The sequence below is a fragment of the Sorex araneus genome, chromosome 1, assembly GCF_027595985.1.
Source record: "Sorex araneus isolate mSorAra2 chromosome 1, mSorAra2.pri, whole genome shotgun sequence".
Classification (NCBI taxonomy): Eukaryota; Metazoa; Chordata; class Mammalia; order Eulipotyphla; family Soricidae; genus Sorex; species Sorex araneus.
In genome coordinates this window covers 291,651,148-291,676,690 of record NC_073302.1, presented here as the reverse complement: position 1 = coordinate 291,676,690, position 25,543 = coordinate 291,651,148, and the positions used below count along the sequence as shown (strand labels likewise).

Sequence of the window (25,543 nt, the reverse complement as noted above, 5' to 3'; positions counted from 1 at the left end):
CTGATCCTAGGTGCGACCCTTTCTACATGAAAATGAGGGTGTCACCGAGCTCATTAAGACCTCAGTAAAACAATGAAGACATTTATCGCCCCCCCTCGGGCAAGGTATTAGGGGAATAAAACAATCTACGCCACAGGGGTCCTATTGAGATTAATGAAAAAATTATGCAAACCCCCCCACACCAAAAAAGAAAAAAAAAACACCTCAATTTCCTCATCCTGGGCTTTGCCCCCTCAGCCTTGCCCCTGATGATTTATTAAACTAATCTGCAGCCTCCGTGTGGGTACTGCCGCCACAGTCTTGGCCGGGCTCATTTTCTAAGTAATTGTTTCTCATTAGTTCTGATAATGTTTTAATAGTGTTACCCATAATTTAGCCCCCAAGAATGAATAAAGTATGTGTGTGTATGTGTGTGTATGGCCGCAGGGCTTGTGATGAGATTGACACAAAAGAGAAACAGGTGGGGCTGTGTCCTTTCTCCATGGGACAGTCTGGGGGTGTTTGGCAGCATGGGGGGGGCGGTGGGCCCTCAGCCCACCACCCAGCTCTCCCCGCCCCCATCTCTCTCCCCATCCTCTGTCCAGAGAGAAATTGGGGTGATTCTCTCCCAACAAACACCACCCTATCTTGGACATTTTTCCAAGAACAGAAGACCCTGAGGGTCTCTCGAATAACTCGGCCTCTGCCGGGGTCCTGTTCGCAGACTCGGGGGGATGTTCCTGGCTTAGGGGTGGGCTCCAGCAGGACCCCTGCCTCGGGACCCCAGGCTGACACATGGGGACACTTGGAAATTCCATCTCCCACAGGGTCTTCTGTGACATGAGTTAAAAGGTGACTATTCCAATGGGGTAGGGACCCAGGACCCCAAATACAGGCCTTCAGGTGGGGGAGGGCAGGCTGGGTTTGGACGGGGCACCCCCAAGTGTCACTCTGGGCTGTTTCTCCCTTGGTCCACATGTCTGAGCTGCTCAGGGGGGGCTGATGCGGAACCTCTGCCTGGCGAGGTGGAAGAGGATTTGCCTGCCAGGGCCTCGTTCTGAGCAGAGGCGTCTCCTGGGCACAGGGGTCTCTCTCTATCAGCTGCTGCTGCTTCAGGCCTGTCACCCCGGCACAGCCCTGCCTGTAGTCCTGAGGCCAGACGGAGGACAGAGAGGTCAGCTTCCTCCTTCCAGCCCCTTGGGTGCGAGGGGACCACGGTCTGGTGAGGAAGTCGGGGGAAGGAGGAATTCACAGAGGAGGGGCAGCAGCAGAAACTCAGTCAGTTCCCCGTTTGGGAGCCGTCAGAGGTGTCTAGGGAGGTACCTTCCCGCTCACATCAGTCTCTGCAGGTCCAGGGAACCCGGTCACCCCCTTTCTGCCGCGTACTCGGGTGGGGGTGCTGCTGGCTTCTCCGGGGACCTGGTCTTCCTCTGTGCTCCCCTCTGGGCCTGCCTGCGGGCCTTGTCAAGTGGGGGACGTGCCCTGGTTGGGGTCTGCTGGGGGGACGGGAATGAACAAAAAGGCGGCAGGAGGAGGAGGTGGAAAATGAAAATGAAAAAACACACACACACACACAACTGTTTTCTATTTACAAATTTAAATAAACAGAACAGCCTTCCCGCGGTGTTGGTTGCGGAGGTCAGGAAAAGGTTGGTGTCGAGTTTAAAACTTCCCCTTCTGTTAATTTCTTAAAGAACCGTCGTCCGAGGCTCCGCACAAAAGGCTCATGATTTAATGAGGAGCAGAAACAAAATCTCTGATTGTTGGTGTTTCAAATTTCCTTGGCGTCCTCTGGCAAACACGAGTTGATCTTTGGAAGCTTCAATACCCTGGAGCTTTCAGAGGAAGAGCACTTGCTGAATGGGGAAGAAAAGGCCGGTTGTTATGTTTATTTACCCTTCCTACAAGCCGGGTTAACCTCGCCGCTAAGCCCGTTAACCACAGCGCCACCGACCTGCGGCCCATCTCTAATGTCATGCAAATCTCCGGGGACCGTACGCCCAGCCCTGCGCATTGTGTCCCTCAAACTCGACAAGTTTATTGTGGACACCCCCCCCCCCCACATCCCGGCCGCACTGGGACCCTGAGGGGCGGGGGGCTGGTGTGAAACAGGCTCTGGAGCCAACAGTTCCGCGGGAAATCCAGTGGTGTGGACGGGAGGAACTGGCGTTCGCGAATTTCTCTATGTTTATTTAGTTCTGGGGCCACACCTGCCCGTGCTCTGGGCTCTGCACTCAGGGAACCGGATGGGGGGCTCGGGACTGAACCCCGAGTTGGCTGCATGCAAGGCAAGCCAGCGCCTTCCCCACTGTATTATCTATCGACTCTCTCCCCATTGATTTGCTAATTGCTTGGAACAGTGAATCCAAAGCGTTCACCCAGGATGAGAGCTTTCCCCTGGGGGTAGGGGTATTTCGAGTGGGGATGGCAGCGAACAGCAATCTGTTTTTAAGATTTATTTTTAGATTTTTTTTAAATGGAAGGGGCCACACCCAGCAGTACTCAGGGCCTAGTCATGGTGCTTTGCTCAGGATTACTTTTTTTTCTGCAGGGGGATGACGGGGTCACACCCGGAGATGCACAGGGGTTACTCCTGGCTCTGCACTCAGGAACTACCCCTGGCGGTGCTCAGGGGACCATATGGGATGCTGGGAATCGAACCCAGGTCGGCCGCATGCAAGGCAAACACCCTTCCCGCTATGCTATTGCTCCAGCCCCAGAACCCTACCTTCTGTGCTATCACTCTGGCCCCTGAATTATTATTTTATCAAAGTCTCGTGTTGGGGTTGGAGAGATAGTACAGTGGATAAGGCACTATCCCAGGGATAATGGCTGACCCCTGCTCAATCCCTAGCACCTGACATGGTCTCTCAAACACCACCAAAAGTGATCCCTGGGGCTGGAGTGATAGTATAGTAGGTAGGGCATTTGCTTTGTACATGGCCACCGGGTTCAATCCCCGGCATCCCATATGGTCCCCCAAGCACCGCCAGGAGTAATTCCTGAGTGCAGAGCTGGGAGTAACCCCTGAGCATTGCTGGGTGTGACCCAAAAAAGAAAAAAATAAAAGTGATCCTTGAGCACAGAGCCAGGAGTCAACCCTTTGCATTGCTGGGGTGCCCTCCCTCCCCAGAAAAAGAAGAATGTTGATTTTTAAGAGTCACCCGGAGGGTGAGGTGACAAAGGTGTCTTCCGATGCTGAGGGGTTGGGGAAAGAGAAGGTTCTGGCCCGGCCCCCTACCTTAGTCCTGATCAAACGCTGCACCCACCTGATGTTGAGCTCTGGGCAATGGGTCATTTCTCCTGGACGAATGTGGCAAGCGTGACAATGTTCTGGGCTTGCTTCAGTAGCGGCATGTCGATCATGCTGCCCTGGAAAGTGAAGGCCCCCTGGAAGAGAGCAGAACCCCTGAGAACGTCTCTGCCAACATCCAGCGTTCACTGCGTTGTACCAACTGCTGGGAAAGCCAGGAAAAATTACAGGGTTCAGACTTCTGTTCTTCCCCGACACCCGACAAAAGGGGGAACCATGAATGTTTTTTTTTTGGGGGGGCACTTGCTGTGCTCTTACTCCTAGCTCTGTGCCCGGGCTCACGTCTGGCGAGGTGTGACCATACGGGATGCTGGAGATCAAGCCTGGGTCATCCGTGTGCAAGGCAAACACCCTGCTCGCTGTATTATCACTCCAGCCCCCCTCCCCCGTCAGTATTTTTATCGGGAACAATAAACTTTAGGTACAAGGTATTAGAATCTTTTTTTTTTTTTTTAGCTTTTTGGGTCACACCCGGTGATGCACAGGGGTTATTCCTGGCTCATGCACTCAGGAATTACTCCTGGCGGTGCGCAGGGGACCATATGGGATGCTGGGATTTGAACCCGGGTTGGCTGCGTGCAAGGCAAACGCCCTACCCGCTGTGCTATCGCTCCAGCCCCTAGAATCTGTTTATTCAACTCTAGGAACCAAGCAGAAAATGCCTGGAGAGGAGAAAGTACTTTTTTTCCTTCAAGATGTTGAAGTCCTACATGGAATTTTAAAACCAATAACATGGTCAGGGTGTGAGGATGCAAAAAAAAAAAACCCAGTAACATGCCCTGGCAACTTATTTGTTTTTTAAAAACAGCAATCAAGCTAAAAGGTGGCAAAATGCTTCCTTCTTGCTGTAACAGAATGCAAGGAGACAGCTGGGGCCCATTCGGAGGAGGCTATCTGGTGACAAGGAGCAGAGGCCCTGGAGGAAGTCTGCTGAGTGGGGGCGGGGAGGAGCGTGGGAGCTGCTGGTCCGCGCTCACAGGCGGAAGAGACGGGACATCGGGCAGCACTGGCCTCGCACGCTGCCAACCTGGGCCTGAGCCCTGCAAGGCACAGGCACCCTCACAGGTGCGCCCTCAAACCTGTACGCACACCGCACACACCCAACACACGTGCACATCCACGCAACACTCACATATATGCACCACACATGTGCACACCCATACACGCACGCTCACATATACACACGTCACATACGGCACGTGTAGACACCCCACAATACGCAGTCACATACACACCCCATATATTACATGTGCATTAACCCCACACATGCACACTCACGCATATACATACCACACACACATAGACATGCTGACATATACATGCCACACGTGTATACCCCATACTTACACCCCCTATGTGTACCCTATACACCCCAATGTATGGACCATCTCCGCACACATATACACCTCACATTCGCACCCCAGAGTGCCCCAGGTGCTCTGTTCTCCGGGCTCCTCCTGGTGTCATAGCCTCAGGGGATGCCCCCTGGGGTCCTCTCTCCCTCCCTCAGCCTGTCACAGTGTTGTCACTGTTTACACTGCTGGCTTTGCTGTGCCTTGAAGCCCTGGAGGGCAAAGGTCAGGTCTCATTTACCTTTGAACCCCCAGAAGCCAAACCTCCTCAGAGGAAGAGAGGAGGCTGGGCTGGGTGTCGGGAGAGGGTGGCAGGGAGGCGGGTCCCCCCAGGCCCCTTGGCCTCATCTCCTAGTTCAGTTGTTCTTCACCTGTGTCTCCCACCTCCCCGGCCTGGCCCTGCAGGCGACTGGCTGAGCAGTCGGGGGGAGGGGGGGACATGAGTCTGTCATGTTCAGGTTGGGGTGTGTGTGTGTGTGTGTCCATGGGCCCATGGCCTCAGGGCCACCTTCAGGAGGGGCCAACCAGATGGGGGGTGGGGCATGTCCAGGTCAGCAGTCAGGCCAAGAGAGAGGGTGGGGCAGCCTCACAGGTGACCAGGTGGGTGCCTTGCTCTGTCCTGTAAGGACACTCCAGCCCCCCAATGCCTCTGGTCACCAGGAAACCAGCAGCTCAACCCTCTCGAAGAACCACAGTATGAGATTCTGATTGTTCTGTGGGCCCGCGGATGGCGGAAGGGTCCTCAGGGCCTGGGTAAAGCCATCTGCAGAGAGTTAGTAAGGCTTCCAGCTCAGCTGCCCACCTGTCCAAAGAACACAGTGCGAGGGCTCTAGCTCTGCTTCTTGAAACTGGAACCTACTGGAACTCACTGGAACCTACTGGGACTCACTGAAATCCACTGAACCCTACTGGAACTCATTGGAGCCTACTGCAACCCACTGAAAACTACTGGAACTCATTGGAATCCACTGGAATCTACCGGAACTCGCTGGAATCCACTGGAACCTACTGGAATTCATTGGAACCCACTGGGACCCTTCTGCTGCGAAAATGCAGGGTGGCCCCCAGATGTGTTCTGTGCTGTGCCCGAGATTTGGAATTTCCCACCTCCGGTCCTTTACTCAGGGACTGTTCCTGGGCCCAGGCACCCATAGGCCGGCCCACCTAGCCTGCCTGAGACTCTCAGGACCCTCCACCCACAGCGGCTCTCGGGGCTAAGGGCTTGGGGCCTCACCATCCCTTCAGGGAAACACACCCACCCCCACCCCCCGCCCTGCCCCCGGCTACCATGGCTGATACGGCCGCCAAACCGTGGGCCTCTGTAAGCACCAGAATATCTGTTTCCACGAGAAAGTGAGGGCGGTGAATCTTACTAGAAGCCACACTGCTGCAGCAGGGAATGAAATTAAAACGCAGATGTCCCAAAAGCAAAGGCAGCACCTGGGCACCTCACACCGGCAGAAGGCGGCCGGGGCCATGTCCGGGTCTGCGACAGAAGCTCTACCTTGTGAGCCCCGCCAGGAGGGACCCCTGAGTACAGGCAGGAGTGAGCCCTGAGCACTGCTGGGAGCCACCCCAAGCCCGGGCCCGAATCCACCCACAGAGACTTCCACTGTCGTACGAGTTTTCAGAAGGTTGAGGATGACAAACTGGAGCCAAAGACTTTTCAGCCCACTTTAGAAAGCCCTGGGGCCGGGGAGCCCACCCCCTTCCTCATGCACGCACCTAAAGGAAAGGAAAATGAGGGGCTAGATAGGAAGCACAGTGTGCAAAGCCCCGCCCTCATGCAGCCGACCAGGGTTGGATCCCAACACTCTCACATATGGTCCCCTGGCACTGCCAGGAGTGGTCCCTAAGCAGAGAACTGGGAACAATCCCTACGCACCACCAGGTATAGCCCCAAATCAAAAACAAACAAAAAGAAGTGAGTTTAGGGGGGCAGGAGTGATAGCACAGTGGGTAGGGTGTTCGCCTTGCATGCGGCCGACTCTGGTTCAATTCCCAGCATCCCATGTGGTCCCCTAAGCACCACCAGGAGTAATTCCTGAGTGCATGAGCCAGGAGTAACCCCTGAGCATCACTGGGTGTGACCCAAAAAAGCAAAAAAAAAAAAAAAAAAAAAGAAGTGAGTTTAGGAGCATAAAAGGAAATCATATTTTCTATCCCAAATTTCTGCTTGGGAGATCTGACTGCAATTTTTATCAGAAATGCCAGAGGACACACTGAGAACAAAAATTCACTAACAAATAAGTAAATAACATTTTCAGGCTCTTCAAAAAAGGATACTTATATATGTATTTATAAGCAGGATCAAAGGAGCTGCCCCCTGGTTGAGAGTATCATAATGCTTTGCTTCAGAGATAAACACCTTTAAAAGTCATCACTGTTTTTTTGGGGGCTGGAGTGATAGCACAGCAGGTAGGGCGTTTGCCTTGCACGCGGCCAACCCGGGTTCGAATCCCAGCATCCCATATGGTCCCCTGAGCACCGCCAGGGGTAATTCCTGAGTGCAGAGCCAGGAGTAACGCCAGGTGTGACCCAAAAAGCAAAAAAAAAAAAAAAAAAAAAAAAAGTCATCACTGTTTTTGATATTTTTGGGTGGGGGGTTGGGTCCCATCTGGCAATACTCAGGGGCTACTCCTGGCTCTGCACTCAGGAATCACTCCTGGTGGTGCTCGGGAGACCATATGGGACGCCGGGGATGGAACCCGGGTTGGCCACATGCAAGGTAAATTCCCTACTCTCTATCACCCAGGCCCCATCACCGAGTTTTCAGAACTGTGGATCAGGGAAATAATTCAGTGGGCAGGGGTGACCCTGGGGCCCCCAAGCGCTTTAAATGGTAGTCATAATTCGGCAGGCATCTTCATCATAATCTGAACTCAAATTCAATGCCTCTTGCTCCCTGGGTCAGATGACTTACAAATGCGAAATTGTCTCCTGTAAATAAGTGAAAGTTCAAGGTGACGTAAGGATGGCGGTTCACGCCAGGCTCGGCTGCTGGCACAGAAACTGCCCGGCGACACGCCGCAAATGATGGAGAAGAAAGGGACTGGTCGCCCCTCCAGAGGGGCTTGCTGGCTTCCTCACAGGGGTCTGAACTGTGGGAAGGGCCTGCAGCTCCTTCCTCCCAGTGAGCCCAGAGCCGGACACGGGGGCCCTGGGAGGGGGGTTTGGGTTTGAGTCCCACCCAGTGCTCAGGTGCTATTCTCTGACCTGTACTAGAGCTGGGGGGTCACTCCCGGCTCAGGGGACCAGCTGGTGCCCGGGATGGAGTCTGGGCCCCCGGCATACAGAGCCAAGCTCAGTCTGCTGAGCTCTCTCCAGCTTCCCGCCTTCCCCCGGCCTCCCTTCAAACCTCCCTGGCTTTAACAGGGTCCAGGAACATCAGTGGGGGAAGGACAGATGGTGCTCCCCTGAGAGAAGCTCCCACCCCCACCGAGAGAGAGAGAGAGAGAGAGAGAGAGAGAGAGAGAGAGAGAGAGAGAGAGAGAGAGAGAGAGGTAACTAGCCTCTGAGCCATACCATTGTTGTTGCTTTTGTTTGGGGGCAACGCCCAGTGGTGCTCAGAGGTTACTCCCTGCAGTGCTCCGGGAGCCTGTGAGATGCTGGGAATAGAGCCCAGGCCGCCTGTACCTGGACATCTATCGCTCGGGCCCCATCACAACAGCCACACTTGAAACCAAGATCCATTTAGACACTCAACAGTCGGGAGAGGGTTCCGACCTGAAGCAGAGGGGGGTTGGGGGTGAGGCAGGGGAGCTGCAAAGGGGGCAGTTCGAGCAACAGCAACTGGAGGGTCACAGAGTGGGAACCAGGGAGCTGAGCAAGAAATAGCATGGCGGAGGGCGGGGGTTGCTTGCCTTGCACGTGGCCACCCCGGGTTTGAACCTATGCCTCCGATAGGGTCCCCGGGGCACTGCCAGGTGTAACTCCTGAGCCCAGAGCCAGGAGTCAGCCCTGGATATCGCCAGGTGTGACCCCAAAACGAAAACAAAGAGGGGCTGGAGCAATAGTATAGCAGGTAGGGCGTTTGCCTTGCATGCGGCCGACCCGGGTTCGATTCCCAGCATCCCATATGGTCCCCCGAGCACTGCCAGGGGTGATTCCTGAGTGCAGAGTCAGGAATAAGCCCTGAGCATCGCCAGGTGTGACCCCCAAAAAAAAGCAAAAAAAAAAAAAAAACGAAAACAAAGAAACAACAACAAAAACCGCCCCTCCTACCCCCACAGAATGGGTATCAGTAACTCTGGCTGCAGGAAAACAGACTTGGAGACCAGAGTGACAGCACAGCAGGGAGGGCGCTTGCTTTGCCTGTGGCTGATGCGGGTTCCATTCCCACCACCCCATATGGTCCCCCGAGCCCCAGCAGGAGTGATCCCTGAGTGATGGCCGGGTGTGGCCCCAAAAACAAAAGGTAGAAAAGAAGGGAGCACTGGGCGGGGGGCGGGGGCAGCACGTGCTCTGGAGGTTCAGGACCACAGGGCACCTTGAGGCGGCAGCTGTGGGCACTGAGGGGGCCCTGGCCGGCCCTGCCCTGCGAGGACCATGCAGCGGGCGCCCCGTCACCCGGGAAACGGGGGCCACACCCCCAGGGTCCTGGGAGCAGGTGGGAAGGCGGCCAGGGCGGAGCAGCAGGGAGGGCAGCGGAGGGAGGGGGACGTCTGGCCCGTCACCTACATCTCCGTGCTCCCCTCGTCCGGATGGAGGGTCTCAGCGGGGCGGGGCCCTCCCCACTCAGCCAGCCGGTGGAGAAATTCTTCTATTTAAAGCCGCTTCCCAGAGCCCCCCCCCCCAAGAGCAGGCAGGCATTACCTGGACAAGAAAAACCGGGAGCAGGCGGAGGGGCGGGGGAGGCAAGGCAGAGAGCTGGGGTCTGCGCTGTGCACACAGAATGCCTGGCTGTGAGACCACCCCCCCCACGCCTGCCAGCACCAGGAGGGACCCCCTCGGGCCCCCATTCCCCCGCACCTTGTCAGGCGGGGCCCAGAAACCACAACCAAAATCAAGTTGGGGGCTGGAGCAATAGCACAGCGGGGAGGGCGTTTGCCTTGCACGTGGCCTTCCCCGGTTCGATTCCCAGCATCCCATAGGGTCCCCTGAGCACCGCCAGGGGTAATTCCTGAGTGCATGAGCCAGGAGAAACCCCTAAGTATCGTGGGGTGTGACCCAAAAAGAAAAAAAAATCAAGTCAAACAAAATCAGGTGGAGTGACTGGCCTGGGCCTTCCTGGACCTTCCTTGGCAGGCAGACGGGACTGAGCGGCTCACCTTAGCGGGGGGCCTTTGTATTCCACAGACTCACCTCAACCATGGCTGAGTTAGCCCTGAGCAGGTTACTGGTAAAAAAAAAAAAAAAATCTTTCAGGTCTATAGAGGAAGCACAGGTGCTTTGCTTATTTTGGGGGCACCACACCTGACGGTGCTCCGGGATCACTCCTGGCAGCACACGGGACCCTATGTGATGCTGGGGAACCAGCCCAGGTGGGCTATGCGCAGATCAAGTGCCTTCCCCCCTGTAATACTGCTCAAGCCTGAATGTGAGGCTTAAAAAAAAAAAAAAAAACAGGCATTTTATTCTTTTTTAGCCGGTCGGGGGGTAGGGAGGCACATTCAGCAGTGCTCAGGGGTTACTCCTGGCCCTGTGCTCAGGAATCACTTCTGGCAGGTTTGGGGAACCATACCGGATGCTGGGGATTGAACCTGGGTCGGTCGTGTAAAAGGCAAGCACCTTACCCACTATACTATCTCCCCGGCCCCAAACACGATGCTTTTTTTTTCTTTAAAAGGGTTTTGCCGGGGCTGGAGTGATAGCACAGCGGGTAGGGTGTTTGCCTTGCATGCGGCCGACCCGGGTTCAATTCTCAGCATCCCATATGGTCCCCAGAGCACCGCCAGGGGTGATTCCTGAGTGCAGAGCCAGGAGTAATCCCTGTGCATTGCCAGGTGTGACTCAAAAAAGAAAAAAAAAAGGGTTTTGCCTTGCATGAGGCTGTCCTAGTTCAATCCCGGCATCATATCTGGTCCCAGAGCAAGCCCTGAGAGTCAGTGGTGGTCCAAGCTCCCTCCACCGAAAATACATGGACCTGTCGTTTTGTTCTGGGCCCACACCCAGAGATACTAAGGGGTTACTCCTGGCTCTGTGCTCAGGGTCCCTCGGGGTGGGGCTCGGGGGGCCCATACAGGATACCAGGGCTCGAAGGCTCGAAGCATCCCTACCAACTGTACTACCTCTCTGGCCTCTACATCTGTTTCAGTTGTTTCTAGAAGGGCACAGAAGGTTCGCATTGCATAAGTGCTATCAGGTCATTTCTTTTTTTCTTCAGTGATGCTCGGGGCTTACTCCTGGCTCTGCACTCAGGAATTACACCTGGCGGGGCTCAGGGGACCATATGGAATGCCAGGGATTGAACCCTGGTTGGCCACGTGCAAGGCAAACGCCCTCCCCACCGTCCTATCACTCCAGCCCCTCAAGTCGTTGCTTTTTAGCACTGTGAGACATTTGGAAAGCAGTTAGCTAAATAGTACTTGCTGTCACGTACCCGTTTCTGTCCAAGAAGTTGTGAGAAGCGACGAGACACAGGGCGGTGAGCTGCCACCTGGAAGGGACTGGGGAGAGAGTCTCTCTCCATTTTCCTACCACGGGCCACCAGGCTAAGGCAGGAACAGAGAGAACTCCAGAGATGCAGGGCCAGAGGCCGGTCAGGGCCATGGCACATGTCTTGAGTGAAGCCAATGCCAGTTTGGTCCCTGACACCACCTGTGGTCCCCCAAGCACCACCAGGAGTGATCCCTGAGTCTGGAGCCGAGAGTAAGCCCTGAGCACTGCTGGGTGTGGCCCCAAAAACAAACCAAAAAAATTATAAAAAATACTTGATTTAATATCCTTAGCATTAAGCATTCTACTTAAAATCAAACTCCAGGGCATGGGGAGGTCGTACTGGGGTCAGGTGCTGACCCCAGTTTGATCCCAAGGACCCAGGATGGTCCCCCAAGCACCACTGCGGGGTATGGCCCAAAGCCCCTACTGCACAAAAGAAAACAAGAAGAAATTCCATGTACCTGGCTCTCACACACAGCAAGAACTGCAGGGGGTCACGGGACTGCTCCCAGGACGGGGTGGAAGGCCGACATGTATGGAGACCAGGTCTGAGCCCCAGGTCCACAGGCCTCGGGAGCACTGTGGGGCCCGCAGCAGACTGGGAGCCAGCTATGCCCCCCACAAACACCCACGAAAGAACAAGACTCCAAGAAAATGCAACCTGAACATGAAAACGGTGGAACTGCTCTGCTCTCATCCACCAGGACGGAGGAGGGAAGGGCTGGGGGCACAGCGTGGAGGTGACATGGGGGGAGCCTAGGAGACCGAGCGGGGTGCAGAAGGCCCTGGTCTGGTCCCAGCACCCCACGGGCCCCTGTGCACCACCGGGGCATCCTGTGGAAACTGCCAGATGTGACCCCCAAATTCAGAAAAGAAGGGGAACGAAGGGGGGGTTAGGAAGAAAGGGAGGGAGGGAGGAAGGGAGGAAGAAGGAAAGAAGGAAGGAAGGAAGGAGAGAGGGAGGGAGGAAGGAAGGAAGAGAAAGAAGAATAGAGAAAGGGAGGGAAGGAAGAAGGGAAGGAAGGAAGGAAGGAAGGAAGGAAGGAAGGAAGGAAGGAAGGAAGGAAGGAAGGAAGGAAGGAAGGAAGGAAGGAGGAAGGGAGGGAGGGAGGAAGGAAGAGAAGGAAGAAGAGAGAAAGGGAAGGAAGAAGGGAAGGAAGGAAGGAAGGAAGGAAGGAAGGAAGGAAGGAGGGAGGGAGGGAGGGAGGGAGGGAGGGAGGGAGGGAGGGAGGGAGGGAGGGAGGGAAGGAAGGAGAGAATGGAAGGCAAAGGGAACGGGAAGGGAGCCCGCATGCAGGAGGGAGAGCTGACCTGGCCAGAGCTTACTCTGAAAGACCCTGGGAGAGAGCATGTGGGAGTGGGAGTGCATACAGCGTGTGTGTGTGTGTGTGTGTGTGTGTGTGTGTGCGCGCGCGCGCGCGCACGTGTTTGCACGTGACCATAGTGCCACTGAGAAGTTGACTTTGGGGGTGCACCCCACACCCTGTGAGTCAGGGACTAGCTCAGAGTTTCCAGCCCGCTCTGGTGACTGACAGATAAAACAGGGTGGGGTGGCAGGAATCCAGGCTAAAAATCTGGGGTGCCAGGGACAGTGGACAGGGCGGGGCATTGCTGAGATGAAGAAGTGAGGCAGAGAAGACCACCTGGGACAGGGGAGGCCAAGGGGAACATCTGTCTGTGCCTCCCATCCCCAGAGAGAACGACTGATGTGAATGAGCTGGGTTCCCATCCCAATGGCGGCTGGGCCCTCCCCGGCTCTGTCTGGCGGGGGGGCTCGTGTGGGGCTCAGCTCACCCCAGCTAAAACCACACACATGGGCTGGAGCCGAAGCACAGTGGGGAGGGCGTTTGCCTTGCACGAGGCCGACCCGGGTTCAATTCCCAGCAACCCATCTACTTCCCCAAGTATCGTCAGGAGTAATTCCTGAGTGCATGAGCCAGGAGTAACCCCTGAGCATCGCCGGGTGTGACCCAAAAAGGAAAAAAGGAAAAAGAAAAGAAGAAGGCACATTAACACCAACTCAGCTCACACGTCCACTTACGAAGTGTCCTTCTGCCCTCACCTGGGCCTTGCGCCCTCAACCCATACCCAGGCCCTGGTCAGGTTTCAGTGGACGAAGCTGTAAAGGCAAACAGTGGGAAGTGAGTGGACCCACCACTGACCGTGGCATCTCTCCTGTCAGTTATACCAGCACAACAGAAAAAAACAAACCCATCACATAATGCTTCGCAACAGAATTTTCGTAAAAGAATTATTCTTTTGCAAAAGAATAAAATCTGCAATGATTACACAGTGAGATGCCTTGCTTAAAAAAGAATTTGCTTTTAAATGAACTGAGCAAAACGTATCTCATATTCATTTAATATACATTACATGCTATAGATGTTATATTATACATGATATAGACATGCAAAAAATACAGATAGTCTATACCCTAAGGACCATAAACAAAAATACGCTTTTGATTAAGAATGTGTTATGGCAGTCAACCTGGGTTTGATTCCCGGCACCACAGATGTCCCCTGAGCACTACCAGGACCAAATCCTGAGCACTGCAGGATTGCCAACCCTCCCCTGTCAAAACAGAGAAAAACAGGAAATAAAAGAAATGGTGTCATGGAACAAGAACAAAGCAAATGATTTTAAAAGTTCCCAGAGTTCTCCCACATACAAACATTTCTTCTCTAACTGGAACCAGCCATTTGTCACTCATGAGGAAGAAAGGGCTAAGATTGTACTGCCTCCTTTTAAAGTGAAATATATATACATCTCAGCCTTAAAGTCAGCCTTAGCTGACGCTTGCTTTTCTAAAAATTTGACTTCTGGATGTCAAACTTGCAATGCAGCGTTTTAAAAATATCCAACGAACCAGAAAAATAACAGGAGGGGTCCGGGGCTGAGACTTGTCCTGTCTTCCCTTTCAGACGCCCCCAGCCCGAATCCCTCAGTTCAGATTTTAGTATTCCAGCTCCCAAGTCGGGGGGGGGGGGGGCGGGGAGGCTGCATTGGGGGGGGGTGTGCAGGAGTATGGGAGGTTATATTGTGGGCTATTAGTGGAATCAACTCTTTCAGCTGACAAAGACAACAAGAAAATCTTTAGATGGGTGATTTGAGCTGCGTGAAAGGATGTCGGTGGGATTTCTGGCTCTTGAATAAGCGGAAACAATATTTTTGGCCAGAGAGACTTCAGAGTTCTCTCAGGGAACCTTCTAGAGGACCATCTGGACCAAACAGTGTCTCTTTTGTGCAGGCCTGCATTTGGAAACACCCGTGAAAGGTGTGTGAACAGAATCTGATACTGAGAGGCAGGATTTGCTTTTGGTATTTGGCGGGGGAGGTGGGGGGGGAAACGGCGGAGGGAGCTTTGCAAACACGAAGGGGGAGAAATCTCTTTGTTTCCTTATGAAGCCCTTCCTACCTAGTTTTTAATTGCAGGAGATCTATTGACTAGAGTAAATGGACTCGTTTGCTGCCGTCTCAGGAGCAAGCAGAGGAGGCTTCGTGGCTGAGTGCGGTGTGGAGTCTGGGTCCGGGTCCGAGAGGGCGCCTGCACGAGGGCCTGCCGCAGGCGCCCTCCCGGACCCTCTTGCTTGTTGCCCCCGAGAGCCTCTCTGGGCCGGGGGCTTATCCCCGCCCCGGTTTTTGGCCAGCTCGGGAGATTATCACGAGTGAAAAAGAGCCACAAAGTGAAGTGAGAGCCTTGCAGAATTAAAGAAAGCACACAAGGACAGGGAGAAAACAGAAGGTGCAACACGCTAAGGCCAGGCCCAGGGACAGGGGACCCAGAAGCAAGTCACCTTTAAAAACAGATCGCGCACACAGAGCTTGGCTCTTCATCACAGTTTCCTGCTAAGAAGTCTGCATTTGAAAAGAAATAGTAAATTCTACATAAGATTTCCTAGGATTAGTGATTTTATTTTTTTTTCCCAAAAAGCAACTACTTCCTTTAGCTGTCATTTTTATCTAAGAAGCAGTGGAAAGAGAAAAAAATTGTAGCACTGAGTTGATGATAGTAGAAATGTGAAAAATACACATTATCTATGAATGTTTATAGAAATATTACATTTATTTATATTCAAATTATAGATGTTGTTGGTATCAACTCCGATTAATTTATTATTTGCTTGATGCTTTAATTTTAATTTCTGTACTGTGTACCATTCTTATTTGGTAGGAAAATATTATTAAAATCATATTTTTTAAAAAGCAATTCTAAATTCAGTTCTGGATCATTTTCAAAATTATTGGAATTAGCATTATTATGAAGAATGAAATTAGCTTTGAAGAAACTCCTTTATAAATTAAAAACAAATTAGCTTTGGAGAAACTCCCTTATAAATTAAAAACAAATCACAGAGAAGTGACTTATCCTTGTTGAAATATTATAATTCAAAGCTAAATTAATGAATGGCATCTACCTCAAAATACATATTTTCCAGGAAGGAAGAGAAAAAGAATTCGGTGTGATTAATTTTACAGACATATGTATACCGTGCACTCATATGCACTCATTTCTAGATACTTAACCTAAAAGCAGGTTACGGGAGTGACAACAGGAGCATGGAACATGCCAAATGCTGAAGCTTTTTCCTACAGATTTTAATAAAAAGCAGGTAGGGCCTCTGCCCAGCTCTAATTCTTCTTAGGGGGTGCTGCTGTAGCAGGTACAATTCTTGAAGCTGAAAACAGGCTGAGTTTTCTGGAAAAAGCTATCACACGTAGTATAATTGCCAAACAGTGACAGATTATATATTACTTCTCAATGTTAAATAGTCAGCTGATTTTTAACTAGAGGGAATCAAATTATATTTTCTTAGAACTTCTAATTAAGACAAGATTTTTTTTTTTTAATCCTGTAATGCCAAAGAGTGAATATACCCTCACGATTTATCTACTTGTGATCTACGTAGTTCCTGCAAATTTCCTTATTTGGAGGGGGGGCAAGAAGCAAAGGTAGAATTTTAACTTTTCTCCAGAATCATAACAGTGATATGACTTTATCTATTTAACTAGGAATCACAGTCATACCTTTGGTCTGGGGCCAGAATATGGTTTAAGATGGGAGCTGAAAGAATTAGAGAGAAGCAAAGATACATGAATTATTAGTCTTTGTGGGATATTTAGACCAAAAAGCAATTCTTTTTTTTTCTTGCTTTTTGAGTCACACCCGGCAATGCACAGGGGTTACTCCTGGTTCATGCACTCAGGAATTACTCCTGGCGGTGCTCAGGGGACCCTATGGGATGCTGGGAATCGAACCCGGGTCGGCCTCGTGCAAGGCAAACGCCCCACCCACTGTGCTATCACTCCAGCCCCCAAAAAGCAATTCTTGGAGGCTATTTGCCATGGAGGAGAAAGGCCCATTGCCACGCTGGGGGTGCCCACTTCAGGGTCCCAGCCCGGAGAGTCACCCGTGCCTTCATTAGTGATGCTCGTTGGAAGGAACGACGAAGGGTTTTCTCTCCCCCCCCTTCGTCCCCGGAAGTGCAACTTTTTAGCCAGCTGAGCTATCTAAATGTATCCTCAATCTTTACAACTGGCCGTACATTACCCACCCCATGGCCCCTCAAGATTCACTCACCCACTCACAAATTCCATTTTTTTTTGTTGTTGTTTTTTTGCTTTTTTGGGTCACACCTGGCGATGCACAGGGGTTACTCCTGGCTCTGCACTCAGGAACTACCCCTGGCTGTGCTCAGGGGACCAGAATGGGATGCTGGGATTTGAACCCGGGTCGGCCGCGTGCAAGGCAAACTCCCTACCCGCTGTGCTATCTCTCCAGCCCTGACAAATTCCACTTTTGTGACTAATGACCAGCCAATTTCTAGACGACCCCCATGTCCCCTCTGGCAGCCCCCATCAGGCAGAGCATCCCCCGGGAGAATCTGGCGGGCCTGGGAGGGGGACAGGGGCAGGAACCCGGGGCACGGTCCCTGCAGCATGTCCTCAGCTCTGTAGGACAGGCTCTCCTGTGTGTGAGACCACGTGTCCCCTCTCCGGTGTGTGAGACCACGTGTCCCGGCTAGAGCGGCGGGAGGTAGAGCCTTAGCACAGCGGGGAGGGCGCTTGCCTTGCACACGGCTGAGCCGGGTTCGATCCCTGGTACTCCATACGGTCCCCTGAGCACCGGACAGCAGCGCCAGGAGTGAGCCCTGAGCCCAGCTGGGTGTGACCTAAGAGAAAAAAGAGAAAGGGGGGAAACCCCCACACCACCACACCAGATCAGAATGGACACAAGCTGGCCGGCTCCTCCCTCCTCCAGGAGGCCGCAACCGGCAGTGTGCTAGCGGTGGGGGTGGTGGTGGGGGTCTGCCAGTGCGTGGCCTGGAGGGGGGCTCCGTCATCGCCCGAGGAGCCCTCTGGGACAAGTGGCACCGTGGATATGGCCTCTGCTGAGAAAACACTGTAGTTGGCGGGCCGAGGGAGCCTGGGCCAGACCACAGCTGTGTGGCCAGCCCTGGACGTGGCCCGAATTGTGTTTGGGTGTCGCTGTGGGATTTGGGCCAGGGGGCAGCCGAGGGGACACGGGGCCTGTCTGCATGCGTGAGTGAGAAGGACCGAGTCCTCTTCCTAGGAAAACGGCCGAGTTTACTCACGGGCGCTCTGGACTTGGGGCCGAGGGTGGGAAGGGGCGTGTCAAGAAACAGAAACGGACCTAAAACTCATAGCCCTCTTAAGAACGACTTCACATGAAATGCACCATGAGTCGGGGCCCCCGGGCCCCCCCTCCCACAGTGGCTCTGAAACGGAAGGAGACTCATCCAGGGACGGGCAGATGTCCTCTCTGCCGACCCCAATTCTGCCTTCTGATTTCGAGGCAAGTGTGCATACGTGTGAGGGCTGGTGTCGGGCGAGGGGTGCTGAGCCCATGTGGCACGGTGGCGTTGAAGGCGGGTCCTGCAGCAGAGGAACTCCTAGGGGCCGCCCCCTAGGCCGCCCGGGGTTCGGACATTTTCAGACGCTTTTGGTGCCTGTGAAACGCACAGGTGGACAAGCGACACTTCTCGCACAGATGTCCGTTTGCTGCTCGGTAAGGCGCCGCACGGCTCGTGGAGAGTATTACCAGTGTTTGCTGTTGTTTTGTTTGGGGGCCACAGCTGGTGGTACTCAGGGTGGACTCTTTGCTCTGTGCGTAGGGATCACTCCTGGCGGTGCTCCCAGGGAACCATACGGAATGCTGGGGATCGAACCCGGGTCAGCAAGCGCCTTACCTCTCCTTTACTATCTCTCCGGTCTCCTTCCTGGTGTCTGGACTTTTTTTTTTTTTTCTCTCCTAATTTGACTTTGCGTCGAAGGTACCAAAACTTCCCTCCTACGATCAGTCCCCGGGGCTGAATTTGGAGATTACCTCCCGAACAGATTTCCAACACGCATCTTTTCCTCCCCGTGCTCTGACAAAGTGGCAAACGGCATCATCGCTGCAAATAACCTTTAAGATAATTAACTGACAATGTTGCAACGAGCATAAAAATCTTCCTTCAGGCGACACCTCATTTAAGTGTTACTGGCACAAGGTGGCCCCAGATTGCACGGCGCCCGCCGCAATATTTACATAGCAGAGACCCACAGCGCAGGAAACTCGGGGCTCAATGATGCAGTAAATTAGGAACAACCGTGCTCCGGCATTAATTTGATTTCCATTCTCTCCAAATCTCGGGTCCAGAAATCGGCGCGCGCATACACGCGTACACACACACACACACACACACACACACACACACACACACACACGGAGACTGTGCCCCCCTCCTCTCCACGACAACCATTTGATCAAACTGCGTCTATTGCATGACAACTTGCTTTCACTTCCACGGAAATTCACTTTCCTGTGAGTGCCCCGCGTGGCAGTGTCGGGGGGGGGGGGGGGGAAAGAAACCAAACAAACGCCTTCCGTTTCCTCAAAGGCTGCCATTGCGATTTATGAATGTGGTCGTGGACAGCCCCGGGCGGCACTTGATGCCAGATTTAGGGCCCCAGAGGGCAAGTTCACCTTTGTGAACCTGCACTGAGGACCGCGGTCCTGCCCCCAGCAGAGCCGGGGTTTGCTTCCTAGCGGCTCAGCCACTGTCGCGTCTGTTTTCGCCCCACCCCCACCCCGGGGCCACCCCAGCACCGGGGCTCACCCCACAGTCACGGCCCCTTTACCTTTCCCAGGCGCTGGTGCTCCTCAAAGGCGGCAATCAGGTCTCGGGCCCACTTGATCTTCTCCGGGGAAGGCGTGAACTGCTCCTGGACCACGGGGATCTGGCTGGGGTGGATCACCTGCTTACCTGCACCATCAGTGACACCGGGAACACAACAGACAGATGTTCAAACACAACCTCTCGACCACACGGCCACCGCCCCACCCCGACTGCCACAGACTGTTTATAAAAATAACTAATTATTTTAGAACTTTAAAAAACAGGGGCGGGGGCGATGAAAGAAACAGAGAAAGGGAGGGAGGGAGAAAATAAAAAACACCTGCGATCGAGGCTTTTCCAGAATACCGCAGAAGAACAGAGGCTATAATGGGAGCAATTGTGTTTGTGATCCTATACAAATGTCATCTTGGGGGCACATAATCCCCCCACGGTCGGTTACAGGTGGGCTGAGGCAGCCCCTTGAATAACTGCTTTGGCTGGGACTTTAAAGACTAATGTCTGCAAATGAGAGCAATTATTTGGTGTGAGAGCAGGAGAAAAGTATTGTGATTCTTCCAAATGTTGTCAGTTGTGTGTTGGTTACTTTGGACCTCAAGCCCCCCTTACCTCTGCGACTCCTTTTAGAAGTGGTCTCATGGTTTTGGTGTCGCTTATAAAAACTAATTGTCATCCTGTTCCTATCGCAGAGTATCTCCCAATGATACACGAATCTTCCGTGTTTTAGAAAACTAGATTCTGTCATTTCTAACCACTCACGGAAATGGGTTTTTGTAAAAAAAAAAAAATATTTTTTCAGAGTTAAAAAGAAGGCAGATTTGAACACAAGGGCTGCTATGTCATTTAGAGATGCTTAAATAAATCACTAAAAGTTTCTCTATTGAAAAAACATAATCAAATGTTACCTTTTCTCCCCTAGGACCACGACTGCCTCTTGCCTTCTTATATAGCTATTTAGATATCCCAGAAGAAACCATATCTGTTAGAAATTGCTTTTAAAAAGCTTTATAAAAATAGGAAAGCTTTTTGCCTGCTTTTGAAGCTTACAGATCTTCAATAAAAACACTGTACAAAGATAAGAGTCACAGGATTCTATGAATCATGTACTCATTAAAAAACCAATTTAACAGTCAGTAAGGAAGAATCTAATCAGGTCATTAATAAAATGCAACATAATTTAATGTTATAATTATGATGAGATTATATTTAATATTACATGATAAAATTATGGGCCTATTTGGTTCTTCAAAAATGAATGCACATTTAATGATAATTTACTCAGTTAAATATATTTGTTGGTACATCAATTTTCTCTGCTTTTGAAATAGTTGTTTTAACACTTAGTACAAATTCAATCCCCGATGTATAAAATATCAAGTCCTGTTCTCCTATTATCTTTATTCTATTGGAGAGTTCTTTTTTTTTTTTTTTTTTTTGGTATTTCATGAAAAAGGGCTTTAAGTGCGTTAACCAAACAATATACAATACCTTCTCTTTGGGGTGACCTGATTAAAACACCCTTACATTGCTATTTTACTCTGATCTGTCAGTGCAATAATAAAACACTCTAAACCTGTTACAACAAAGATGCTGTACATTTTTTGAGGAATAATTTCCAGCACAAAACAATATCAGTAATGACAAATGACAAATGGAGGTACTCAGACCCATCTAAAAAATCTAATAGCTGTTATACAATTATTAATAAAGCATGTCAGTTCTGGTAGTCATTTTGCACTAATTGTAAGTCCTGAATTTTGTAATTTATGTACATAACTTATACCGCCGTGTTAAAAAAAAAAAAAAGGCAGGTTTCAGGGGAACTCCTGGTACAGACTGGATGAGTCTAAAATACGAAGCTAAAATACGGAGAAACTCCTTCCATATCTGGGGAAGGAGGGCTGGTTTTAGGCTGCGTGTGCGTGTTTAGGGACTGGTGGAGAGGCACGCGTGGTGACATTCTATTTCGCTGTGTTCATCTGTCCCAACAAGTGACTTTCCGACTGCAGTGCACGCGGCTCACGGGCAGATCTTTCCTACGGGGAAGCTGCTATTGACAAGTTTCCGAGAGGGTGCAAAATTGGAAGACATTAAAATTTATGACCATGAAATCCTTTTTACAGTACCACTTGATATACCGTGTTTTAAATCAATACTTGTCAAGTCTTCTAGGTAACTGTATGACGGTGTCATTTTTGTCTCCTACAAAAGACGGCGGAAGGGCAGAAAAGCCCACCGTGCGTCCTATCCACGGCCCTCATCTCGGTCCCCGAGTCCCCCATGTCTCTGAGTCGGGGTGGCAAGCAGGTCTGCAGTGGGAGTTTGGCTCCCAGACTTCTCTCCGGGTTTCTTGTTTCATACAAAAAATAATTCATGGAGTGAATCATCTTTTCTAAGACCAAGGTATTGATTTAAAACCAATCGACATGGATTGGGGCCCTGGGAAATTCGGAAATGCAGCGAAGAAATGAGAACATTCCTGTCTGGTGCGTGGCTACCTCTGGGAGGGGGAAGAGTCACAACTCCTGCCAAAATAGCTAATTTTAAAAAATATTGAAAACTTCTTTAGTCCAGACTTGAGTGCTCCTCACTGGAGATAAAGAAAGAGTACTTCGATGAGATTTTACACTTTCTGAGTACTTGAGACGGGGGATTTTTCCTTCCTTTCGTTTTCCCATTCCTTTCCTCCTTCCTTCCCTCCCCCCCTCCCTCTCTCTCCTTCCCTTGTTCAAAATCCAGGGTTTGGCAGCTAAATGACAAATGATTAGGATCACGAGTGGTGTAAATGCCCCTTCCAACGTCTTGGAGACGACTCGGAATACTGCCTTTTCCGATGACCGGGACCCTTTCCCTGCGCTGGCCCGTACGTACGTGGACAGTAAGGGACAACAAAGGCCCCGCTTCCTGCAGGCCGCAGTGTGGCTCTGAGGGGCTTACGGGCTTGTTCACTTGGACGTGCGACGGGCACGGTACCCCCCCAGCCCCCCTCAGCCCCCTCCCTGGCTTCATTCTTTGGGTGATTTACTACTCCCCCGTCGTTGAGAAACAATGGTGCCAAGCCCATAAGCCCCTCACGCTGAGCTGGGCACCGTCTAGAAATTTAAATCTGATTGGAAATAACTGGTCCTCTCTGCGCCTGAACCAAGGCTGCTGCGATTCCATTTCTGGGCTGTGTCTCGGATCAAAGTCTCCAACGCCCGTCAGCGTTCTGGAGAGAATGTGCCCCCCTACCCGGCTGCGCCCCCCCACCCCCAAGCAGGCGGCACTGAGGGCGGGGAGGGCCCTTCCGTGTTTGTGTCTGAATTAGGAGGTGTTTCGGAGCCACATCTGGCAGCCTGGCAGTCAGCACCGGCTCCCAGTCCAACAACATTGGGATCTGTTACACAGATTTCATGGGGTTTGCCTCCAGCCTTCTTCGCCACTTTCCTGAGTGTCGGGAAGAGGCGGGCAGCCTGGGCCCCGGGGTGGGAGAGGGACGCCTTCTTTCTCCAGCCCCATTCAGCGTGGGCAGGAACCGGTCGCTGACAGTTCAGACGACTGAGACATTTTCTTGACGGACATAGATCCTATTTATTTGCACAAAATCTGAGGGGGACTCATGTGCTATGTTAAGTCTGCCCAACACGCGCACACACACGCACACACACGCACACGCACGCACACGCACGCACACACACACACACACAGGTGGTAGATGGAGCTCTACTGAATTCTAACACTGAAATTGTTTCTTTAAGTCTTTTGATTTCATTCTGGTGACAGCCTGCACCATCAAAATAACTGTGACATTTAAAGTCACTGTGTGAAGTGTTTCTTTCGGTAGCCCCTCAACGGGACATATTTCAAAAATATTTCCCAAAGGGAGAGTACTAATGTCGGTCTCTTTCCCTTTTCATTTGGATATTTTGCCAAGAGCGGTGGCCTCTGTAGAGGCGGAAGAAGAAGAAATATGAATAAAGGAGTGGATGGGATTCTACAGCATTGGCGCTGTGTGTGTGTGTGTGTGTGTGTGTGTGTGTGTGTGTGTGTGTGTTTGTCCAGCTGCAGATGTGTTTGTATACAGGATGTGATCATGGTTGAAAAATTAGATTACTGTGACAAAAGAAAAAAAAGAAAAGAAAAGAAATCCACAATTTTCAGTTGCTCCCTGGAAGCCGTTTGCTGAATGACCGGCTGTACCAATCAACAGATTGTGGCCCGTGCCCTGGGTGTGGTGTTGGGGATGGGGGTTGCCCGCACTATGAGTGCCAGGCAATTCATGGGAGGTGGGCAGAGGAGTGCAGTGCTCATGGGAGGGTCAAAAATAAACAATTATTTGATTCTTTTCATTTTTTTTTTTATGAATCAGGGTAAAAAAGGAAGAGAAATCTGGGGGCAGAGAGATAAGACAGAAAGTCAGGGGCTTGCCTTGCACACTGCCAGCCCCAGTTCCACCCCCGGCACTCGGGAGACACCCCTGGGTCTCCCAAGCTCTGCCAGGAGGGACCCTTTAGCACAGAAGCCGGGAGCACCGCAATGGGCGAGTCCCCCAAACCAGCCTCCCAAGACAGTCTCACCAGTTTTTTTTTTAAAAAAACTGAATCAAGGGGCTAGAGAGATAACACAGCGGGGAGGGCATTTGCCTTGCCCGCAGCTGACCCAGGTTCAATCCCCAGCATCCCACTGGGTCCCCCGAGCACTGCCAGGAGTGATTCCTGAGTGCAGAGCCAGGAATCACCCTTGGTGAGCATCGCCAGGTGTGACTCCAAAAGAAAAAATAATTGGGGGCCGGAGCGATAGCACAGCGGGTAGGGTGTTTGCCTTGCACTCGGCCGACCCGGGTTCGATCCCCGGCATCCCATATGGTCCCCCAAGCACCGCCAGGAGTAATTCCTGAGTGCAAAGCCAGGAGTAACCCCTGAGCATCGCTGGGTGTGACCCAAAAAGCAAAAAAAATAAAATAAAATAAAAAACTAAATCAATATTTCAGATCCTCGAGAAAATTCTTTTCCTACTCTTCCATCCAAATTCTCATGACGGTTCACTCAAAAAAAATATATATATATATATATTTAAAAAAAAAAAGGTTTCTGCTTCCCCACAGGTCTGCCCACATTGTCAGGAAATAGTTCAGTGGACAAGGAGGGCAAAATAACTAACTAACTAGGGGCTGGAGCAATAGCACAGCGGGCAGGGTGTTTGCCTTACAACCGGCCCACCCGGGTTCAATTCCCAGCATCCCATATGGTCCCCTGAGCACTGCCAGGGGTGACTCCTGAGTGCAGAGCCAGAAGTAACCCCTGTGCATCGCCGGGTGTGACCCAAAAACCAAAAAAAAAAAACACAAAAACTAACTTACTAAACAAATAAAATAGGGAAGAGGAGGGGCAGGGAGGGAGGAGAGCATGGGGGCCCAAAGAGCCCAAGGGGCCGCGGGTGGGGGAAGGGAGCTGAGTGCGAGCAGGTGTGCCGGATTCCCCGTGTCCCCAGAGTGGAGCCCGGGCGGGGGTGGAGGCGCCCCCCCGAGTCCCCGCGACGCCGACCGCCCACGTACCCGTGAAGCCCATGGCCGCGCCCTCCCGGGCCTGGCGGCGCAGGCCCTCAGCGTCCCTGAAGTCGATGTAGACCAGGTCGATGGCCTGCAGCCCGAAGGCCCGCGCCACCACCACGATCTTCTGCCGGGCAAAGAGGATGTCCAGGGTGTCTTTGCTGCTCGTGGCTCCTGGGTGGGGCGGGCGGGGGGTGGGGAGGGTGGGAAAGGGCAGGTGAGCTTTGCAAAGGAGAACCCCAGCCCCCAGCAGGTCAGGGACACGGGTGGCCTTGCCGCCCCTGTAGGGCCGCTGGTGGCCCCCCGACTCGGCAGGACACGGGCCCTGGCCGTGCACAGCCCAGCGAGCCTGCCCCGGGGCCACCTCGCCAGGGCCCCGGCCATCAGGACACGGCCCCTCTGCTGCCCCTGAGCGCCAGCTGTGAGCGAGAGGTGACGCCCAGGGCCTCCGGGGTCACCGCCCCCGCCTCCCCGTCCTGCCACCCCGTGGGAAGGGTCGGTCCAGGGGGGCAGCACAAAAGGGGTGGGGGAGTGGTGGAGGGAGTGGCCACAGGAGTCGCAGCGACAGTTCCTGCGTGGAGAGTGGCGGGGTGGTGCCCAGAGGAGCACGGGGTTCGAGAGGCCCCTGAGT

At 52.4% G+C, this 25,543-nt stretch overlaps 1 protein-coding gene and 1 long non-coding RNA gene across 2 annotated transcripts in view; one reads left to right on the top strand and one right to left on the bottom strand.

Moving 5' to 3' along the window:
* LOC129399621 (uncharacterized) overlaps window positions 1-25,543 on the top strand; it is a 68,486-nt gene that overhangs the window by 39,934 nt on the left and 3,009 nt on the right. The window lies entirely within an intron of this gene.
* CLYBL (citramalyl-CoA lyase) overlaps window positions 1,554-25,543 on the bottom strand; it is a 156,521-nt gene continuing 132,531 nt past the window's right edge. The window contains exons 6-9 of the mRNA XM_055119956.1: window positions 24,919-25,086; window positions 19,390-19,514; window positions 3,249-3,369; window positions 1,554-1,835 (exon numbers count right to left, since the gene is read on the bottom strand). Of these exons, the coding sequence (XP_054975931.1) occupies window positions 3,274-3,369; window positions 19,390-19,514; window positions 24,919-25,086 (389 nt within the window). The 3' untranslated portion in view covers window positions 1,554-1,835; window positions 3,249-3,273. The remainder of the gene's footprint in view (window positions 1,836-3,248; window positions 3,370-19,389; window positions 19,515-24,918; window positions 25,087-25,543) is intronic.